Source organism: Dromaius novaehollandiae, chromosome 11 (assembly GCF_036370855.1).
Source record: "Dromaius novaehollandiae isolate bDroNov1 chromosome 11, bDroNov1.hap1, whole genome shotgun sequence".
NCBI lineage: Eukaryota > Metazoa > Chordata > Aves > Casuariiformes > Dromaiidae > Dromaius > Dromaius novaehollandiae.
The window spans coordinates 3,771,104-3,789,015 of record NC_088108.1 but is presented as its reverse complement, the minus strand read 5'-3'; the positions used below and the strand labels follow the sequence as shown (position 1 = coordinate 3,789,015).

At 47.1% G+C, this 17,912-nt stretch overlaps 1 protein-coding gene and 1 non-coding gene across 5 annotated transcripts; one reads left to right on the top strand and one right to left on the bottom strand.

The window, feature by feature from the left end:
* Positions 1–1,219: 1,219 nt before the first annotated feature.
* TRNAE-UUC (transfer RNA glutamic acid (anticodon UUC)) lies at positions 1,220–1,291 on the bottom strand. Its single transcript has one exon. It is a non-coding gene; the product is annotated as a tRNA-Glu (tRNA).
* A 383-nt stretch (positions 1,292–1,674) lies between these two features.
* Positions 1,675–17,631, top strand: LOC112982755 (ras-related GTP-binding protein A). Of its 4 annotated transcripts, none has more exons than XM_064518074.1 (10): positions 1,675–1,806; positions 2,806–2,839; positions 5,133–5,232; positions 6,072–6,138; positions 7,200–7,422; positions 9,655–9,750; positions 11,387–11,509; positions 13,675–13,766; positions 14,717–14,832; positions 16,100–17,631. In XM_064518074.1, the coding sequence occupies exons 1-10, from the start codon at positions 1,682–1,684 to the stop codon at positions 16,195–16,197; spliced, it is 1,074 nt and encodes a 357-aa protein (XP_064374144.1). In that variant the 5' UTR covers positions 1,675–1,681; the 3' UTR covers positions 16,198–17,631. The 4 variants fall into 4 exon arrangements, with proteins under 4 accessions (XP_064374144.1, XP_064374145.1, XP_064374146.1 ...); XM_064518075.1 differs by having other exon boundaries at positions 1,790–2,099; XM_064518076.1 differs by lacking the exon at positions 1,675–1,806 and adding an exon at positions 1,823–1,846.
* The last annotated feature ends 281 nt before the right edge of the window (positions 17,632–17,912 follow it).

Here is a 17,912-nt window from a genome sequence, read left to right as displayed (position 1 = left end):
CTCTTCTGTGGAAAGAAAGAGCTCCTGGATTAGTGCGGGAAGGCTCGCTGAAGCCGAGCTTTCCGGCGCTCCTCAACGCTCCCCTGTGACCGGTCACTTCAGGAATAAACTCATGACACGTGATGACTGGCTTTGGGGAGACACAAGAGGACCCCCCCCTCCCCGCCCCATGCAGACCAGAGGACTCTTCTGCCCTTGCTAGGCGATTCGGATGACCTCCCTTCTGTGGAGACAACCTGGTTCATAGGCATGCTGTTCTCCCCCCTGTACCTTTGCCTTTAGGCCAACTTGCTAACAGGGCTTCTGTGGTTTCCTTCCAGCCCTGGAAATGACCAGGGATCGGCTTAGCTCTCTACTTCCAGAGCTTTTTTTTGCTTTCTTCTTTGGTCTTGCAGGCAGATGAGGAGCTTTGCATCTCTTTCTTTTGTAGGCCCTAATGTGCCTTGGTGAGTAGGCTGTATAATTCTGCCTCCCCGTCAGAGTATCTAGATAGTCATAAAAAGTTGTCTGAGAAATCTAGCTTCACCAAGAAAATTCCCTTCACAAATGACTAGTCCTGCAACCTCGCTACTTGTTTGTTTGTTTTTACAAATTATCTTTGCAGATTTTTGCCGCTAGAGTTGCAGCAGGACACCACCTGTTTTGAACAACAGTCAGGGGCTTTTAAACATGCAATGAAATGCAAGCAACCATCTTTCTTGGTTGGGTTAGAGGAAAATCCCAATAAACTCACTGCATCTGTTTAGGTACTCTGCTGTCTGACTCCCCTGAACATCTTAAACCGAGGCGGGAGACGGAGTTTGCCACAGCAGAACACATCTAACAACTTCAGGAGATTCCTGGGGTCCTTGGTCCCGATTTATCGCACAAACCCGCTACCCTAACTAGCCAGGAGGGTGATGAGGGAACGTGAGGGGAACGTGGTTTGCACGCTGTACGTGTGCAGCCCTCGGGGCGGACGGGATGGTTGCTAAAAAAAGGTGCGGGTAGCGCCACTCTTCCGCACGAGGGATCCTGACACCCGCCTTTTGGGTACCCAAAAGCCCAGGGCTCCGCTGTGGGTCGCACCTGAACCTCGCCCCGGGCTGCCGCTGCGGCTGCGTCGCGCGGAGAGGCCGGGGAGGGGGCGGCCGGGCCGGGCCGGGGCTTCCCAGCGCCTCCCCTCCAGCCGCGGCAGCGCGCTCTCCCGGGACGGCCCCACGGGGAAAAAAAGAGACACTTCCCATACCGGGAGTCGAACCCGGGCCGCCTGGGTGAAAACCAGGAATCCTAACCGCTAGACCATATGGGAGGCGCTGAACACAACTTCCTCCACGCACCTGATACCGCTCAAACAGCCGCGACCGTTGCGTCGTCACCACCCCGGGGCGAGGCTGGGGCGCAGCGCGGACGCACCGCCGCCCTCTGCGCTGTGCCCGGGCAGGGAGGCCCCAGGAGCGGCCTTTGCCCCCCTCCCGCTCCCTGCACGCCCGCCAATACTCCGGGTCCGCCCCTGCTTCCCTGTTGCGGGCACGCCGGGGGTGCCCCCGTCGAGCGGGCGCGCCCCGGGGCACCGCACCGCCTCCGCCTCGCTCAGGGCTGCCTGGCCTGCGCCCACCCCCTGCGCCATTCCGCGGCGGCCGCCCTCCCCCCGCCGCCTCCATAAAGACCCCCCGGGGAGAGCAGTCTGCCCACACCTAAGATGGCGACGGGCGCTTCACCGCCACTCCCTTCCTCCTCCTTCCCTCTCTCAGCCCCGCCCGCGCTGCCGTTGGCGGCGGCGCGTCACGTGACGGCGGGGGGCACGGGAGCGCGGGAGAGGGCGGGGTGAGCGCTCACGTGACCGGCGGCGGCCGCCTAGCGCTGGGTCTCGTGAGCGGCGCTGGGGGGGGGGCGGGGGGGTCCCGGGCGGCGCGGCGGGATCGGGCGAGACCCCGGCGGCGCGGCGGGATCACGCGAGGCCGCGGCTTTGAGGCCTACCCGGAGCGGGGGGCGAGGGGAGGGCGCTCGGTCCTCGCCGCCCGCTGCGCCCTCCGCCTCCGGCGGGCAGGCCGGCAGGCACCCACTGACGCCCGCGGGCACCGCCGAGCCGGCCCGGGAGGCGCCTGTCGCGGCTAGAGGTAGCGGGGGGCAGCGGGGCCGGCAGCGCTGCCCGGGCGGGGGAGCCGCGGGCGGGGTGGGGGGCGGCGGGTGGGTGACAGCGCTGGGGGGGCGGCCCGGCGGGGCGGGGAGGCCGCAGGCGGCCTGCGCCGGGGTGCGGGCCCGGCTCGGCCCGGGGGCCGCCGTGGCTGCGGCCGAGGGGGCCGGCGGCGGGGGGCAGCGCGTCTGGGGCATGTGACGGGCGGCCGGGGGTCGCGTTGTGGAGCATCCCCTGGGGAGGAGGCGGCGGGGTGGCCGGGGCCCCCAGCGCCGCTGTTGCCCGTGCCCGGGTGGGCCCCGCGGGGGGATTAATCCCGGCTGCGCGTCTGTGCGGAGGCTTGAGCCGTGTGGCAAGACGATGAGTGTCTAATGCTGCCTCTCAGCGCTCGCCGCGTTTGTCTTGCTTAGGCTTGTTTTGGCTGTGCAATTAAGGGATTATTGTTCATCATGGGTGTGTTAGAGGTTTTCCTTATAATAGGAAGCTTTCCTTAAAGTTTCCCTTTAGCAGTGTTGTCTGGAGCAGAAGCTGTCAAGTGTCTTGTGAGGTGGAGGCTGGGATGAGCCATGTCAGTTATGGGAGTGCTTCCCCTTTTGCATGGCACTTCTGTGGGCGGAATTTGGATGTTCAAGAGAAGCCTATAACTGAGAAAAGTAGAGCAACGTAATGAGATGGTCTTGTCTCTGTAGGTGGGTGATGCCGAGCACAGCCATGAAGAAAAAGGTAAGAACTGGAATACGAATCCTTCATAGATAGATAGGTTTGCTTCCTCATCTGCATTTGCTAATGTGGTCATGTGCCTGCATCTGTATCTTGATACATTCTTTGACTGTCAGCTACTTCTTAAGGCTGTCATGGAGTTGATAGGTATATTCTTTGCTTAAAATGCTGGAACTCAAGAATAAAATTGAGTTTATTGCTAACCAGAGCAGCTGGGCACAGCAGAACCATCCACGATAACTGCTGTGTGACTACATCTGGTACGTGTTGCAAAAACCCTCCGCTTACCGCATACCTTGTGTAACGTGAGGGAGGAGGACATGCTCTAATCCGCTTCACTGGCCTGTGGTGAGACCTTTCTGGTATGTTACAGAAACTTGCATGGGAAGCTCATGATCCTTTTGAGGGCCTCTGGGAGGATGGGACTTAATGCACAGTGAAAAAGCAGTGCATTTACTAAGGCTTGGGAATGTGTGTATTACAGCAGTAAGCGTATTCAAAGCTGTCAAAATGGCTGTGTAAAGAATATATGACTGTCTTTCTGCACTGTGCTAGGGTTGGGTTTCCTTTCTGGCCCCACGTGCTGATGTTTGACCTCTCTGAAAGTCCAACGCAGCCTAAAACTTAGGAATTAGGTTTGCTTTCAGGCTGACTTGTGCTGTGTCTCTCGGAGCCATATTGAGTTTCTGTGTGTGCCTTTCCTGCAGGTGGTATGAAATTAGAGGAGATGCTGATTTTTATTTTTGGGCTGCTGTGTGTGCAGCTAAGGGAAAAAGGCGGTGTGGCTTTTTAGGGGTTTGCTTCAGAAATGCTGGTAGGTGTTACCTGGTCAGCCTACTCTGGAGAAAAGAGTCCTTGTTGGAAAATCATCAGGGCCTGCTCTCCTTGGCGCTTCTGAACACAGTGGGAGATTCTTTGTCATTTGTGTCTTAACTCTGTGGTCAGCTTCTTTTGGGAAGAGAATTTGTTAGCCTGCAAAATGTTGCAGCAGCTCTCAGAAGGGTGACTCGTGTCAACAGGATGGTGTGATTCTACCTCTGCTGTTTTGTTCTGAGATTCCAGCAGTTGTTGCCTGCAATCCCAGAGTGAGCTCGGGAGTCGAGCAAGTGCCTTTCCAACCAGCGCTTGGCACTGGTAACGGGCTGGGCAGGCAGACTCAGGCTGGCTGCGCTCTTGTTAGAACTATCCTTGATGATAAATTTTCAGGGCTCTTGCCAAAGGCTGAATTTGACTTTGTAACTGGAACTTGTTTAACAGCTGTTTTTGTGAGCAAGTCTATGTTGGCTGTCACAGACTCTTTAAATCACCACACAGAGTCTTTCCATGTGTGATTGTCTCCCCCCTCCCCTGGTTTTCTGCTACCTGTTAACTAAAGCTGTTGTCTTTGGTGTGATGATCTGCAAACAGGAGTCCGGAATCAAATCTATGTCCGCTGTAAAATAAAAAGGCTGCTATGCTTGAACTGGCTTGCCGCATCTGCTTTTAATTTCTTCCTGGTCTTCTGACGCTTTTGAAACTCAAAGTGGGACTTGTATTTCACTTCTGCCAGGGAAGGGAAACCAAGCTGTGTTGTAAGAAGGAAAAGAACAAGGTTAGAAGAGAAGTGGTGGGGGGAGAATACCAGGGCAGAAGGTGCTGAGTGGGCAAGCGATTGTTTTCAGTCTAGACTTAAAAGCTCGAGATAAAACTGTTCTTTGTTTTGCTTAAGTCCTTTGCTCTTGCCAAAAACACCAAGCTTTCACCTCTGGTGCCAGGGCCTTTGGAAGACATGCAGGCCGCGGGGGGTGGGGGGAAGGGAGGGACTGACAGCAGCCTCAGGAGCAAGCCACGCTCTTCGCCGAGTGCTGGCGGTCTAGCTGCGAGTGCAGGAAAGAGCCCTCTGCCAGTGCGGGTGAGGAAAAAGGGGTTATGGTTGATAGTGGCTGTGGGCTGGCTAAATTTTCTTTTGGGTATCATGCTGTCAATCAAAGGAACAAGAGCATAGTGCCTAGTGGGGGAGAGGTTCCCGGGAGAAGAGCAGAAAGGGGGAGGCCAGGGAAGGAGAGGGGCATAGTTTCAGGAATGCAAACAAGATGAATGGGTTTTTAGCCTTCAAACTGTGATTCGGTGACCACGCTTAGCAAGGAGCAAAGAATATCTGTCTCCTAGGTTTCCAGGTGTAGTACTCTTCTCCGCCACTGTCTTCTGAGGCATTCATATCCTGTCTTTCAGTTGCTTCAACAGTAGCATATTAAAAGGAGGCCTGGAGGACTTGGTGCTCTATGGTAGCTAATTCTTTCTTCCTCTTTCTTTCCAGGTGCTGCTGATGGGTAAAAGTGGGTCTGGGAAGACCAGCATGAGATCCATTATCTTTGCAAACTACATTGCCAGGGACACACGGCGCCTGGGTGCCACAAGTAAGATTTCTCTCACTTAAATTCGAAAGTCGCAGGGCTCAAACTGTGGTCATTAGAGGGGTGACGTTTTTTAAGGTCAGGAAGCAGCCTTTGCTGCTGCTACACCTGTTATTGGAGAAGTGATCAGAGCCTTCTCTTGGTCTTTTCATTGGAGAAGCCTTCCCACTGATAGCCTACTGATCACTAACACAGTTGGGGGATGCAGTGGTCTTACTATAAACACCTGTGGTTTGGCAGGATGAAGCACTAGTCCTAGTTAGTGCCTTCTGCCTTTTGTGTTTCTCTCCAAAGCCACTGATCTGAAAAAGTAGTAAATGATTCATCTGAAACAGTGGTTTGAATCTGTGAGGATCTAACAGTGGCTACTGGGAAACACCTGTGAGGACTTAATGTCACAGATTGAGCTATCCTTGGTGATATTTCCTCTTTGCCATATGTTAGGCTTTCTCAGAAACTTTATATCTGATTACTAATTTATTTATTTTTAAGGCTTGCTTAAGGCCTTCCAGAATGTGCTGGTACTAGTATCATTCTTAAAATATCACAAAGATTGGAGAACATGTTGTTAAAGGGGACACACCTACTGTATTTCTCAGGAGAACAATATCCTAGTTAAACAGTGGGAAGGCTTGGATTACTCTGGCAACTGTATTTATCTGTAGTGCGTTCAGCTTCAGATTTACATACAGCACCGTTGTTTAGATGGAATTTTATAAATTGTAGGCTGTGTTGTGAAGAATGACATTTTTGGCTGCCTGAGGAGGCAGCAGCCTGATCTGAAGCTGATCTGGGTGTCTGGTGAGTGGCACAGTTAGTAAACTCCTGTTGTCTCTTTCCAGTTGATGTGGAACACTCCCATGTTAGATTTCTAGGAAACCTGGTGTTAAACCTGTGGGACTGTGGAGGGTAGGTACTGTCTATTCTTTTGCTTTTGAAACCTTTGGGGTTAGCTCTGGTGGCTAAGATGGAGATGTAGTTGTACAGGGATCCTTCTGCCTTTACGGGACTCGTATGCTTTTTGTGCGTTAAAGGAATAGAAGAAGCTTTATGGGTTACATAGTAAAACTGGTGAGACAACTCTGGAGAAAGTGGATACCACATCTTAGACTCATGTGAAGGTGGGTGGGAGAGGTTGGCCTGATTACTGCTGTCTTCTGAGTTATGCACTGCTCCTTTGATGTGGAAAGATAGGCCCACCCTTTCCTTGCTGGCTGCTTGCTTCTGTTGGCAAAATATCTGAGCCTGTCACCTGGGCTTTCTCTTGGGGTGGTTGGCGGTGACGCACGTTTCAGAGCTCTCTGTCACCAGCTTGACTCAAATGGGCTGTGTGCTGAGAAGCGATGTTGGAGACTGGTGATCCTGTGGTTCCTAGCGAGCAGCTTCTCAAGGAGCAGACTCTCCCACTGGCAGAGCCTCAGCAGAGCTGTCAGGCTTACTTGCTAATCTGCCTCAGATCTAAAGTCCGCGTGCTTTGCCTGAGCCACGTTCATTAAAAGTTAGTTAAAGTAGGTGTAGGCTCCTGTAATAGCAAGATCTAATAATGATTTTGGACGTATTTTAATCTGCTGCTGCTGTGGCTTTTTTATATGGAATTCCCCAAAAGTCAACATGGGTCAAGAAGCTACATAGCTCTATTTGCATAGGATGCTGCCCAAGCTAGCCTGGAGCAGCCTGCTCTGATGTGTAAAAGCTTCCTGTGAGAGATGGAGAGGCAAAGTACCCCTTATCTTCAGGAACATCTAACTTTGCTCAGTTTGAAATGCCTAGGGAGCCTCATGTCATGGGGATTTTAGCCATCTGTGGAGCTCTTTTCTAGTCTTTTGTGATGGGGATGTTGGCTAAGCATGTAAACCTTTTTGCCTTTCTAACATGAGGTGTTTTACACAGAACACTCTTTCCTGACAATACAAAACAAGGCCTGATTGCTGTAATGGAAATCTGTGCTTTGCTGCTCTGCCCCTTCTCAGGCAGGACACCTTCATGGAGAACTACTTCACCAGTCAGCGAGACAACATCTTCCGCAATGTAGAAGTCCTCATCTATGTCTTTGATGTAGAGAGCCGTGAACTGGAGAAGGACATGCACTACTACCAGTCCTGCTTGGAGGCAATTCTTCAGAACTCTCCTGATGCAAAGATCTTCTGTCTAGTGCACAAGATGGACTTGGTGCAGGAGGATCAGCGGGATTTGGTGAGAAGCTGGTAGTTGCCATAGAAATTCTTTCAAAGAAGTAGAGCATCTTATGACTGTGCTAAAGCATTGCTGTTTCATACTTGAAGTACAGCCCCATCAGCACCCGTCCTAAAAGGGTTTCTGAGATATTAAAAAATCCTCAAATCCTGAGGTTTTTTCTGCCTTTTGTAAACTGTATGTCATTGCTCATCTCCTGCATATAATCTAGTAGAGAACAGAACTAATGATTTTTAGTAACTAGTCTAAGCCTTATCTTCAGAGCATAAGTTCTGACATTTTTGCCAGACCTTGGCTGCAGACGGCAGGGAAAGAAGGTAGAACTGCAAGAAATCCAGCAAACAAACTGGCATATTGCCATTTGTGTGTCTTCAAGGACTTTGACAGTGAGAAGTGATTTCTCTTTAGCTGGTGCTTTCAGTCCAGCATGGGTCCTGTTATAAAGTGTAACAAAAAAGTGAAACTTTCCCAATTCACTAGAAAGTGGCTTGCATCAGTTGATTCCTCTGCTTTGTGTCAGAAGGCATTCTGTTTGGCCTACTTGCCCAGAGATCACCTCTTAATTTAACACTTCCCTGGCCCAAGGGCTCAGTGCAAATCCAGCAAAGTGGCTGGGGAATCAACCTTTCAGCAGCATTCAGTATTTTGTGCTCTCTTCAAAGCCTTCGAAAGGTTGGAAGGAGACGGGTGGATGCTGAATTTCTACGAACCTCATTTTTCAGATTTGATTGAAAAGAACCAACTCCTGATACCAAAGGAGAAATTAATTCTGCGAGTTAGACACTGTAGGTTAGACACCTTTGCTTGACAGGTGCATCCCTGGCTGATTGGTCACTTCCTGATTTGGAGCAAATCTGGAGGCCCCTTTAGGCTGCTGTCTTTTGACTGAAGTAAGAATTCAAGCAGTAAACTTTTCTTCCGGTTCCTGGTGAGTATGGGTCTGGGCAGCTGCAAAGACCTTGCGAAGAAAGGGGATCCCATGGCTGAGATCGTGACCTGGCCTCCTTGCGTAGACAGACTTGTTCCATGGGGCAGTTTGGCTGCAGATCACTCATGTGCTCTGAGCGTGGTGATCCTCACTTTCTCTTTTGGTTCTGCCCTCCAGCTCAGTGGAAAAAATAGATCAAAGAGCTTCCTTGTAGGGCTCATTGGAGGACCTTTGCCTCTTTTCCATCTCTCTGTCCTCCAAGCTGAAAAAGGGGGTTGAAATCTCCTTAAAGCTCTAAATTAAGTAAAACCTTGCACTGTCCAGCTTTGGTATTTTGGGGATTAGTAAACAAATGATGGTTTTGTGCAATTCGCTTGTGCAGATTCTAGTGAGGTCCTAAAATGAGAGGTAGACAGAAGAGCTGCCTTGCGCTGCATATGCTTTCGGCACATATCACTGCAGACCATCAAGATCTGCTTTATGGTGTCTGCTACTCAAAACAGCCAGCAAATACTCTTGAATCGGGCCAGACAACTATCCCTGTAAATTTTGGTGAAGACTTTGGCATCTTAGGCCCCAGATGGTAAGTCTTGGCCTATGCAGCATTTCAGACATAACAGAATTTGTCTTCTGTCATGCTCCTGAAAACATGCAGCTGTGATGAAAGCAGTGATCATGTCTTCCCCAGCAGAGGGCACGTTGCTGGCTGTCTGACTGCTCTTTTACCCGTTCTGTAGGGGCGCATGCTGCCTTCACTTTTTTTTTAACATAAGACTGTGACTTCCAAGGGCAGAGTTTGATGTGAGAAGGCTGTATCAAAGTACGTCTTACAGCACCTTTATCACTGCAGTTCATATCAATGGACTTCTCTAGTGCTTTCCTCCTATCTCGTTCTCACTGACAGTTTTTTTGCCTGTGACCTGGGAGTTCAGAGTTCCTATGCTGTGATTATATGTTACATTTAAATACTTGTCATGGTTCAGATCCTCTGTAAAACTCCTCCTTCCTCTCTCCATTCCCACTCCATAACACCTGTTTTTATTTCAGGTCTGAGTTCCTGTCAGCTCTATTGCAAGACAGGCCATGGTTTGCCTGCCCCTACTGCTTTTTTGGGGGGTGGACTTCTGACAGTCTGTCCTAGCCAGCAGTTGCTTTTGCTCTCTGTTCTCCAGTGCTGTATGTGCCTGAGTGGTTTTATTTTATTTTATTTTGAAATGCATGGTTCCTGCTATAAACATCATACAGTAATGCACCAAAGGCATAAATATTTATATTCAGCTGTTAATTTTTTTTTCCTCTAACAGATTTTTAAAGAGCGGGAAGAAGACTTAAGGCGCCTTTCTCGTCCCTTGGAATGCGCTTGTTTTAGAACTTCCATCTGGGATGAAACACTCTACAAGGTCTGTACGGAGTCCTTCCCATATCCGGCTCCCCCGCACACACTCAAAAATAAGAGCATGAGGAAGGTGTGTGGTTAGTTGCTACAGGCTTATTAGTGACTGACCCTTTCTAGCTCTGCAGTGAAACTACTTTTGGAGGCTTCCTGTTGTTAATGGCATCCAAAAGTCCTGATTTCATTGAAAGAGAATCTGTTGATCTGTCAACATGTTAGTGTCATGGTTAATGGCGTCACTGGTTAGCGCTGTCTAGACACCCTGCCTAACCACTTTGGAAAGAGTTTCTGCATCTTCTAGTCATGTCTAGCCAGCATAGAATTGCTTCCTCTTTTTCCTCTACAACTTTGTTAAAGCACTTAAGCATTTAACGTTCTGGGGATTTGCTTGCTGTCGGGAATTCTTCTTACTGTCTGACATTACTGACTGCTGTGTCGGAGATCTTTCTGGTGCAGGAGTGATGAGTGCAGTCTGGGCTACACTGAGAGAAAATAATCATCAAACTGCCAGCTAATGCTAATAAGCAGCGGTAGTAGCGTAATGGTTAGGTTGCTGTCTGAAGGTGATGACCATCTGGCTCTTCAGCACATGAAGTCAGCACTGCTGACCTCAGTGAGACTTCAGATGACAGTGTTCACCATCTCGGAAAATCTAGCCAAAAGTGCAGCAAATTCCCCTGCCTTAAGTCTATGATGAGTTTGAATGAAGCTGGTGCACAGAATGTGTTCCAGGCGTTGCTCTTTCCAAAGCATGTACCCTACTCCCTCTAGGTGACTAGTGACCTTTAAAAAGCAGGGGCATATGCTGTCTTCTTACAGGAATCCCTGAAGTTGCTCGGGTATGCTGGTTACTTTATTTGGGCTTCTTATACAGAGGCAGACTTGTGCTATTCTAGACATCACCCTGCTGAAGCTCTTCAGAGCTTGTGCCATTGCGTTGGGTCTTATTTTGCAGGCAGGATGGTAGGATTTTTCGGTAAAAATCAAATGATTGGTAAATATGAGACATAAGTGCCCACTGCGACTCCTGGGGTGAAGCATGTGGTAGAACTTTGATGCAGACCTGGATCAGAGGTAGGCAGTGAGATGAAGCCACTGCACATAGAGAAGCTGAGTCTGAATGAGGACAGATGCCTATTATAGCATGGCCAGTTCCTCCTGGGCTGGTAGTTCCTTACTCAGTGCAGTAGATCAGAGCTTTCGATTTGGATCTGTTATGAGCTGTCAGGTATCTGTCTGCTTGATGACCTTGCTCAAGATTAAGAAACTTTGAAAACTCAAGTGGGTTTACCTGGAAGCAGCAGGTAGAAACATTGCCAGCTCAAAATAAGAATGGATTTAAGTCTTTTAAAATTTCCTGGTTCCTGTGTGACCGATGTGGAGAAAAAAATTGACCTAGTTAAGAGTTTGTGCAGGAAAACAGGTCTGGGATACCACTGAATGTCTCTACCATAGTAGAGAGGTCTGGATGCTGATGTGGGAGAAGCTTCTCAGTCTTGCAGCTGCTGGGTTTTGTTCTTTTTTTTTTTCTTTTTTTTCTTTTTTGCCTAGGCAAGTAGGCAGTTCTTGAGCACTTAGCATAGCAAGAGGATGGGGCAAAAGTGCTAATACAGCCTTTATGTTGTGTCTTTCTTAATTGACAGGCTTGGTCCAGTATAGTCTATCAGCTGATCCCCAATGTCCAGCAGCTGGAAATGAACCTGAGGAACTTTGCTCAGATCATCGAGGCAGATGAAGTGCTTCTGTTTGAGAGAGCCACTTTCCTGGTGAATACAGCTGTTCTGCCCTTCGTGTTCTTCTGCCCAGCCTAGGATGGAGTTCCGTGGATGGAAAGTGCTGTTATGGCAGTAGCCCAAAGAGAGGTGCCAGCACCACATGGCAGAACATTTTGATCCAGGCCTTGTGACACTGAAAGTAGTTGATGTGACTCCATAGCTCATGTGATTTTCCCAGAATTTCCACTTGTAGCGTTTGAGCTGAGGGCTGTAAGAGGGTTTCATATCTCCATTCTCATTTTGGCCATTGGACTTTTTTGAGAATTCCTTTCTGTACATGGCAAGAACCTTTTTTAGCTTAAAATCTTCTCAGTTCCTCATGGACTGGCATTTTAACTGGTCTTGATTCCCTTTTTTTGTCAAGGGTCTGATGCTCTGCAAACCTGGAGTATGGACAGAATTGCAAGCTATTGGACTGCTATGGCTTCCAGAGTTGCCAGCTGTGTGTGGTAACTATGCCTCTAACCCGTTGTGTCTGCAGAGTAAAATGTGTTAAAACCACTGTTGTGGCTTGTCTGTCCATACTCTTAGTTTCTAGATTGGTCTCTTCAGATTTTATACCAAAACTCTTCCTGAAATGAGGAAAAGACTTTGAATGTTTTTGAACTTTCTCCTTAACAAACAAATATGTGGCTTTGAAATGGAGAGTATGTGAGGAGGGAGCCATTACTCTTACCACTTCTTAAGATATCTGAAGTAGGCACCTGTCATTTCTGGCAAGCTCTACTTTTTTGACCTCTTGTACATTATGTATACCACCCAGGTGGAACTACTAAACAGTACTTTCATTATACTTGTAATTATCACTGGGAAGGAATAATCTTTGCTACAAAAAATCCATCCATATTTTCATCTTAGTGGTGACCTTTAAAAAGGCTTTTCTCCTCATGTTTTTTTATATATCTAAACTTCCCCCAAGACTCCTTTCTTCTGAAGTCAGATGTCTTATTCTGCAACTATATTCAAATCACAGTAACAGAAAAAGCTATCTGAGGAGTTAAGGAACAAACTTGCATACAGTGAAGGCTTTGGTATGAACATAATCCTTGAATCTGGCTCATCTTGTACTTTTATGAATAACTGGGCAGGTTGAAAACTAGGAAATAGATAATGAATTTTTTAAGGTGCACTAGAAATTCTTAGTTACTGCAAGCCTGTTAAATATGATTCCATAGGTAGAAAACTAAGACTTTAATGTTCTTGTGCAAGGGTGTGTGACACTTGGTAGCGGATGGTTTCATGATTATGATACTCTTTGGGTTTTCTGGGGGACGAAAGATGATTGCACACTTGTTTGTGTGCAATTCCTCTTGTACAGTAAATACAGTTCTTGGCCCACTGGCAGATTTGGCTGAAGAGTGAAGGTCTGTAGGGTACCAGCCTCATGAAAATGGTCAGGGAGAGGGGAGATAGGTATGGATTATTTTTTGCAAGCATTCTTAATTTTTGCTCTGAATTTTTGCAGTGAGGTACTAAGGCCTGCATGTTGCTGCTAGATCACTCTGTCAGATGGCAAGGAGGGGAACCAATCTGTATGCAGACAAGTTAGCGCAATCTTGGTCTGACTCAGTTAACTGATGGAAAGAGCTCCCTGGGAAACCAGGCTTCATCGGCTCTGCTGTTCTTAGTCAGAAAGATGAACAGCTTGCTCTGGTTTTCTGAGAGCACTGCTTGTGCATCCTTCGTGTTGCATAATGACAAATTTCTCAGGTTTCAGTCCTTGAGAATCTGCAGCATGATAGACTTAGCAAGAAAAATCTATTCTAATAGTTGTCAAGCATCTCCTTCCCCCACCTGAGGTGATGCTCTTAAATTATCCCCCTCCATTGTGCTTTTCTTGTTCTTTGAATCAAGGCTTAAATTGCTGGTAAGTTGGAGAATTCAGTCCTCAAACAAAGTAGAGTGCCTCTTATGTATCTCACATCTTTACATCTGTTTGTGCTTGTGAAAGGCTTTGGAGTGATTGTATTACTGAATCTGGTTTTACCATGAAATGACCATAAGTACTGTTGTAAATAGTTTCTAAGATTCAGTCAGCAAAAGGCAAAGGGAATTCCTGTGCTGGTCACCACCCATTTCCCATAATTGCTATCAAGCCTGAGAAACTGGTGCTGAAATGAATTACTAACACTGCAGTCTCTCATTCTCTCTTCCAGGTCATTTCTCACTATCAGTGCAAAGAACAGCGGGATATCCACAGATTTGAGAAAATCAGCAACATTATTAAACAATTCAAATTGAGTTGCAGGTGAGTTGGTTTAGTCATTAGTTGGGAAAGATACCCAAGCAGGTACCAAGTGTATTTTGCTTTCATTTGACAAGCTTTCGTGCTTCAGAAAGGAAAAGTTCTGTGACTCCTCAGCAGGCTAAGGAGATGCCTTAGTTAAATTGCTGTCTAGAAAGCACTGTGTTTAAACATGAGTATCATGCATCTTTCATAACTTCCTTCTTTGCTGATTGTTGAAAGAGGCTTGTTTTGAAACAACCGTTTCCCTCTAGGCCTTATTCTCCTGGGCAAGGTGGGGAAGTTCCAGGACTAAGCTGATAACTTACTGATGATTAAGCACTCTATAAATTCAGATTAAGAGCTTTGCTTCAGACCCTGATGGTCTGGGAGGAAGGGGCTTGCAAATATTCTTTACCACTATTTTCAGAGGAAAATAGTTTACTTCAGAGCAACTCGTCCTTTGAACAGCATTCTGGTGCAACAGCCTGTCAATAGTACCTGGAAGTGTTTAGACCTTGAGTAGGATGGAGGCAAAGTGGCTGTATGGTTTATAAAGCCGTCTCCAGATTTTTCAACTTTATGCTTTCTTCTGCTGGTTATCTGCAGAGTGTAAAACTGTCCTTCTAAATGACTGGTGGGCTGTTACATCTCCTACTGGACAGTGATGATGACTGCTTGGGCACAGCAGGCCCAAACAGGCAATGAGGTTGTATGTCTTGAGTAACAATCTTAGTCATTCAATACTCAGATCACTTTATATTGTTCTCATTGGCTCAATTAAGCCTAAAGCTAAAGAGTTTGTCTATATTTAAAAAAAGTAGTCTCACCTGGTGGTTCTCCCCACCTGGCAAGCAACCTCTTCATTATTAATGCCTCAAATGAATAATGAACTGTTGGGCTGTGGGGAGGAAGCAAGGTTATGGAAAAAGTTCATTCACACTTTTTTTCTTTTCCCTCCCCCTCCTCCTTAGTAAGCTGGCTGCTTCTTTCCAGAGCATGGAGGTCAGGAACTCTAACTTTGCTGCTTTCATTGACATCTTTACATCGAATACATATGTGATGGTGGTTATGTCAGACCCTTCAATACGTAAGTTGAAGCAAGTACAAGCCTCTAGCCTGTTTTTGTTCACAGGAATGAAAAGCTGGATAAGCCTAGTTTAAGATGTTTCTGTTAAAAGTGATGAACACCAGATAAAATAAAAACCGTGCAATTCAAAGATATAAATGGATCTACTGTCCCACCAGTTTGCACTGTCTGAGCTGAGGGTGAGGGAAGATCTTAAAAAGAGCCTTAACTTGCAAAAGGAAGAAGAGCTGTGTACCTTTGACAGTTGAGCTATCTGCTGCTGCTGCCCAGTGGAGGGTTGTAGCAGTGGTGGGGAACCACTGAAACAGATGTGACCTGATTTCATAGGTCTAGTCTGGTAACCTATTTTGGACTGTTCTGATCTGGCAGCTGCAGTAGTTTCTGGAGGGGAAGCAGAGATGGATTATATTTGAGGTTTTGCTGCCTGAACTGTCTTGGTGGGCAAGGATTCCAATTCTAGCAGCATCTATTTCTCTGAAAGAATAAATCTCAACCAATAGTGCCAGTCCCCCCATGTGAACAGTTGGAATATTTAACACTCTACACGACCGTAATTGAAGCTGCTTTTGTTAGGACTTGAGAATATTAAGTAAGAATCGCTGTGCAGGACAGCCTTGCAGCATGCAGTGTTAATGCTCCCTGTCCTCCTCTTGGGCTGTTTACTAAGTTAGGGAAGACTGGTATAAACTGCCTACCTGGATGGAATTATCAGCTGTGATACTGTTGTGCTCAAGGAGCAGCAGAAAAGATGCTGAAGCAACTTCCATAACAATCCCCATGAACAAACTGCGCTGCTGTAATTCACTGTGACTCTCCTTCAGTGTTGCTCTGGGATCAGCCAACAGAACCTAGACCATTTAGCGTTAAATATTGCACACTAGGGAACAGCAGGGTTAACATAAGAGAGCTTGCTGATGTGGACATTGGTACTCTTGGGAGTGTTGTGCCTCTTGGGGAAGAGAGCCTGCTTCCCACTATGTTACTTTTCCAAATTTAAGTCAAAGTTAGTGCTAACCAGTGAAAGTAAAAGCTGCAAAACAGTTCTCTCTCTCTGCTGAACAGAAGACTCATTTCATCCTATAGTTATCATACAGAGGTTAGAGTGGAAACATGAACCAAAGCCACCCAGGGCTTTTTGCTCCAGTTTGGCTGATAGGAGCTAAAATAACCTACGTTCTTAGGCAGCACTTAATATCTGATGACTTTGTTACTTGCCTCCCTCTTAACTTTTTTTTCTTGTCTCTTCCCTTACCCTTTTCCATCCTAGCTTCTGCAGCTACGCTGATCAACATCCGCAATGCCAGAAAACACTTTGAGAAGCTGGAGAGAGTGGATGGACCAAAGCACAGTCTGCTCATGCGCTGAACATTGGCCAAGGCACATGGTCTTTGGGGGGAGAAAAAATGAATTGGAACTACTTTTTCTTTTTTTAGGAGAATCTAACAATGTGGATGTCTTTGTGGGCTTTGAAATGAGTGTGCTGCTTACCACCGCAATCTTCTTTATTTTTTCTCCTTTTAACGTTGGACACTAGTCGCTCGGATGATGTCTGGATACACTGCGGACCTTCAGAAGAGACTTCCTGGCATATGTGGGGTTGGGAAGAAGCAAGGACAGGTGATGTGCACATGGTCTCATACTTCTGGTTGTCATAGTAGCACATGGCAGAGCCTTTTCGGATGTTCTGCTCCCAGGTGATCATACGAATCACAGGGATGGAGTATTTACTATTTTATCGGTAGGTTGCTAGAATACATTTATAAATTTCTCCTTGTCTTCAGTCATGAAAATAAATTTTTGCTACCAGGGATTTTGGATCCTAGAGCTTTGGAAAGTGGGCTTTTTCTCCTAAAATCTAGGGCAGCTTTGGCAAGCAGATGTAAAGTGGTTGCATTTCTTCTTACATGCTACTCTCCAGGGTGGGGGGGGGGGAAGGTTGTCTGAAGGTCATGCCAGATTTTCATTTGAGAGTTCTTAGTGTTCAGACAAAATTAACTTAACAGGTAAAGCAGTCAGGATAACACTGGTCTCCTTACACTTGTCAAAGTGCTGAAAAGATCAGAGTAAATGGAAGGAGCCGAAGGCCCTTATTTCCCAAGCGGTGAGATGGACCTGGCATGCCAGGTCTTCATCCTGGTAAGCCAGGAGATGCTAACGTGGGCAAGTAGGAATACTAGAACGTGATTGTTATGGGTTGTGTGTGCATGAGCTATATTAGCTATGTTTGCAAAGAGCCAGTTGGACAGTGTTTGACAGAACTATGACTTGACATTACCGTCTATTTTTAGTGATTTTTCTTGTGTGCGTTTCTATTAAACATAGGAGCAACGAAAGCGCTATGAGTTAGGGGAATCTCTCTGACTTGGTGGATGGGAGTTGATGCTTGTCAAAGCATTTTTTTTTTCCTCTTGCTGCATCAAATTATACATATAAAAAAGTGTGTGGTAAATCTGAATCTGAGCCTGGCTCTCCACTTTGTGTTCTCTGAATCATGCCTTTCCCCTGTATCTGTGCCTACACACATACTGGGGAAAAGATCTGAAAGGTGAATCTGTTACGTGAGAACTGAAAGCTAAAGTGCATATCTTGGCTGGAGAGCTGGGGTTGGGTTATCCACAAAATCTTTTGTTGATTCTAAATCTTTACAATATTAAACACCCATGTCTTGCACCGCCTACTCAGCAGATGTATTTGTAATATGTAAGGCTAGGTATATTTTCAATGAGAATCATCAAGTTGGCATCCCTGTGGGAGTGGAACTGTGTTACCAAGATTCTTATTAAAAATTCAAATGTCTGAGTTTCTGGAGAACTTGTGAATGGACTAGAGATGCCAAAGTCTTCAGTGCTTGAAGGTGTGGAGTGTGGTGTCTGTTCTGCAATGGGAAGAGCAAATCTCACCCACTCACAGCAGGATCAGCTTTATCTGACATCTGGCTGGAGCAAGTCAAAATGCAACCGCTGTTTCCTCTTGCAGATGCTCCCCTGCTGCTTTGATGAGGTCGGTCTCTGCTTTCACTCCGGTCACTAGAAACATTAGGGTTTTTTACACCCAAACCCTGCCCTCATGCTGCTCAGCAA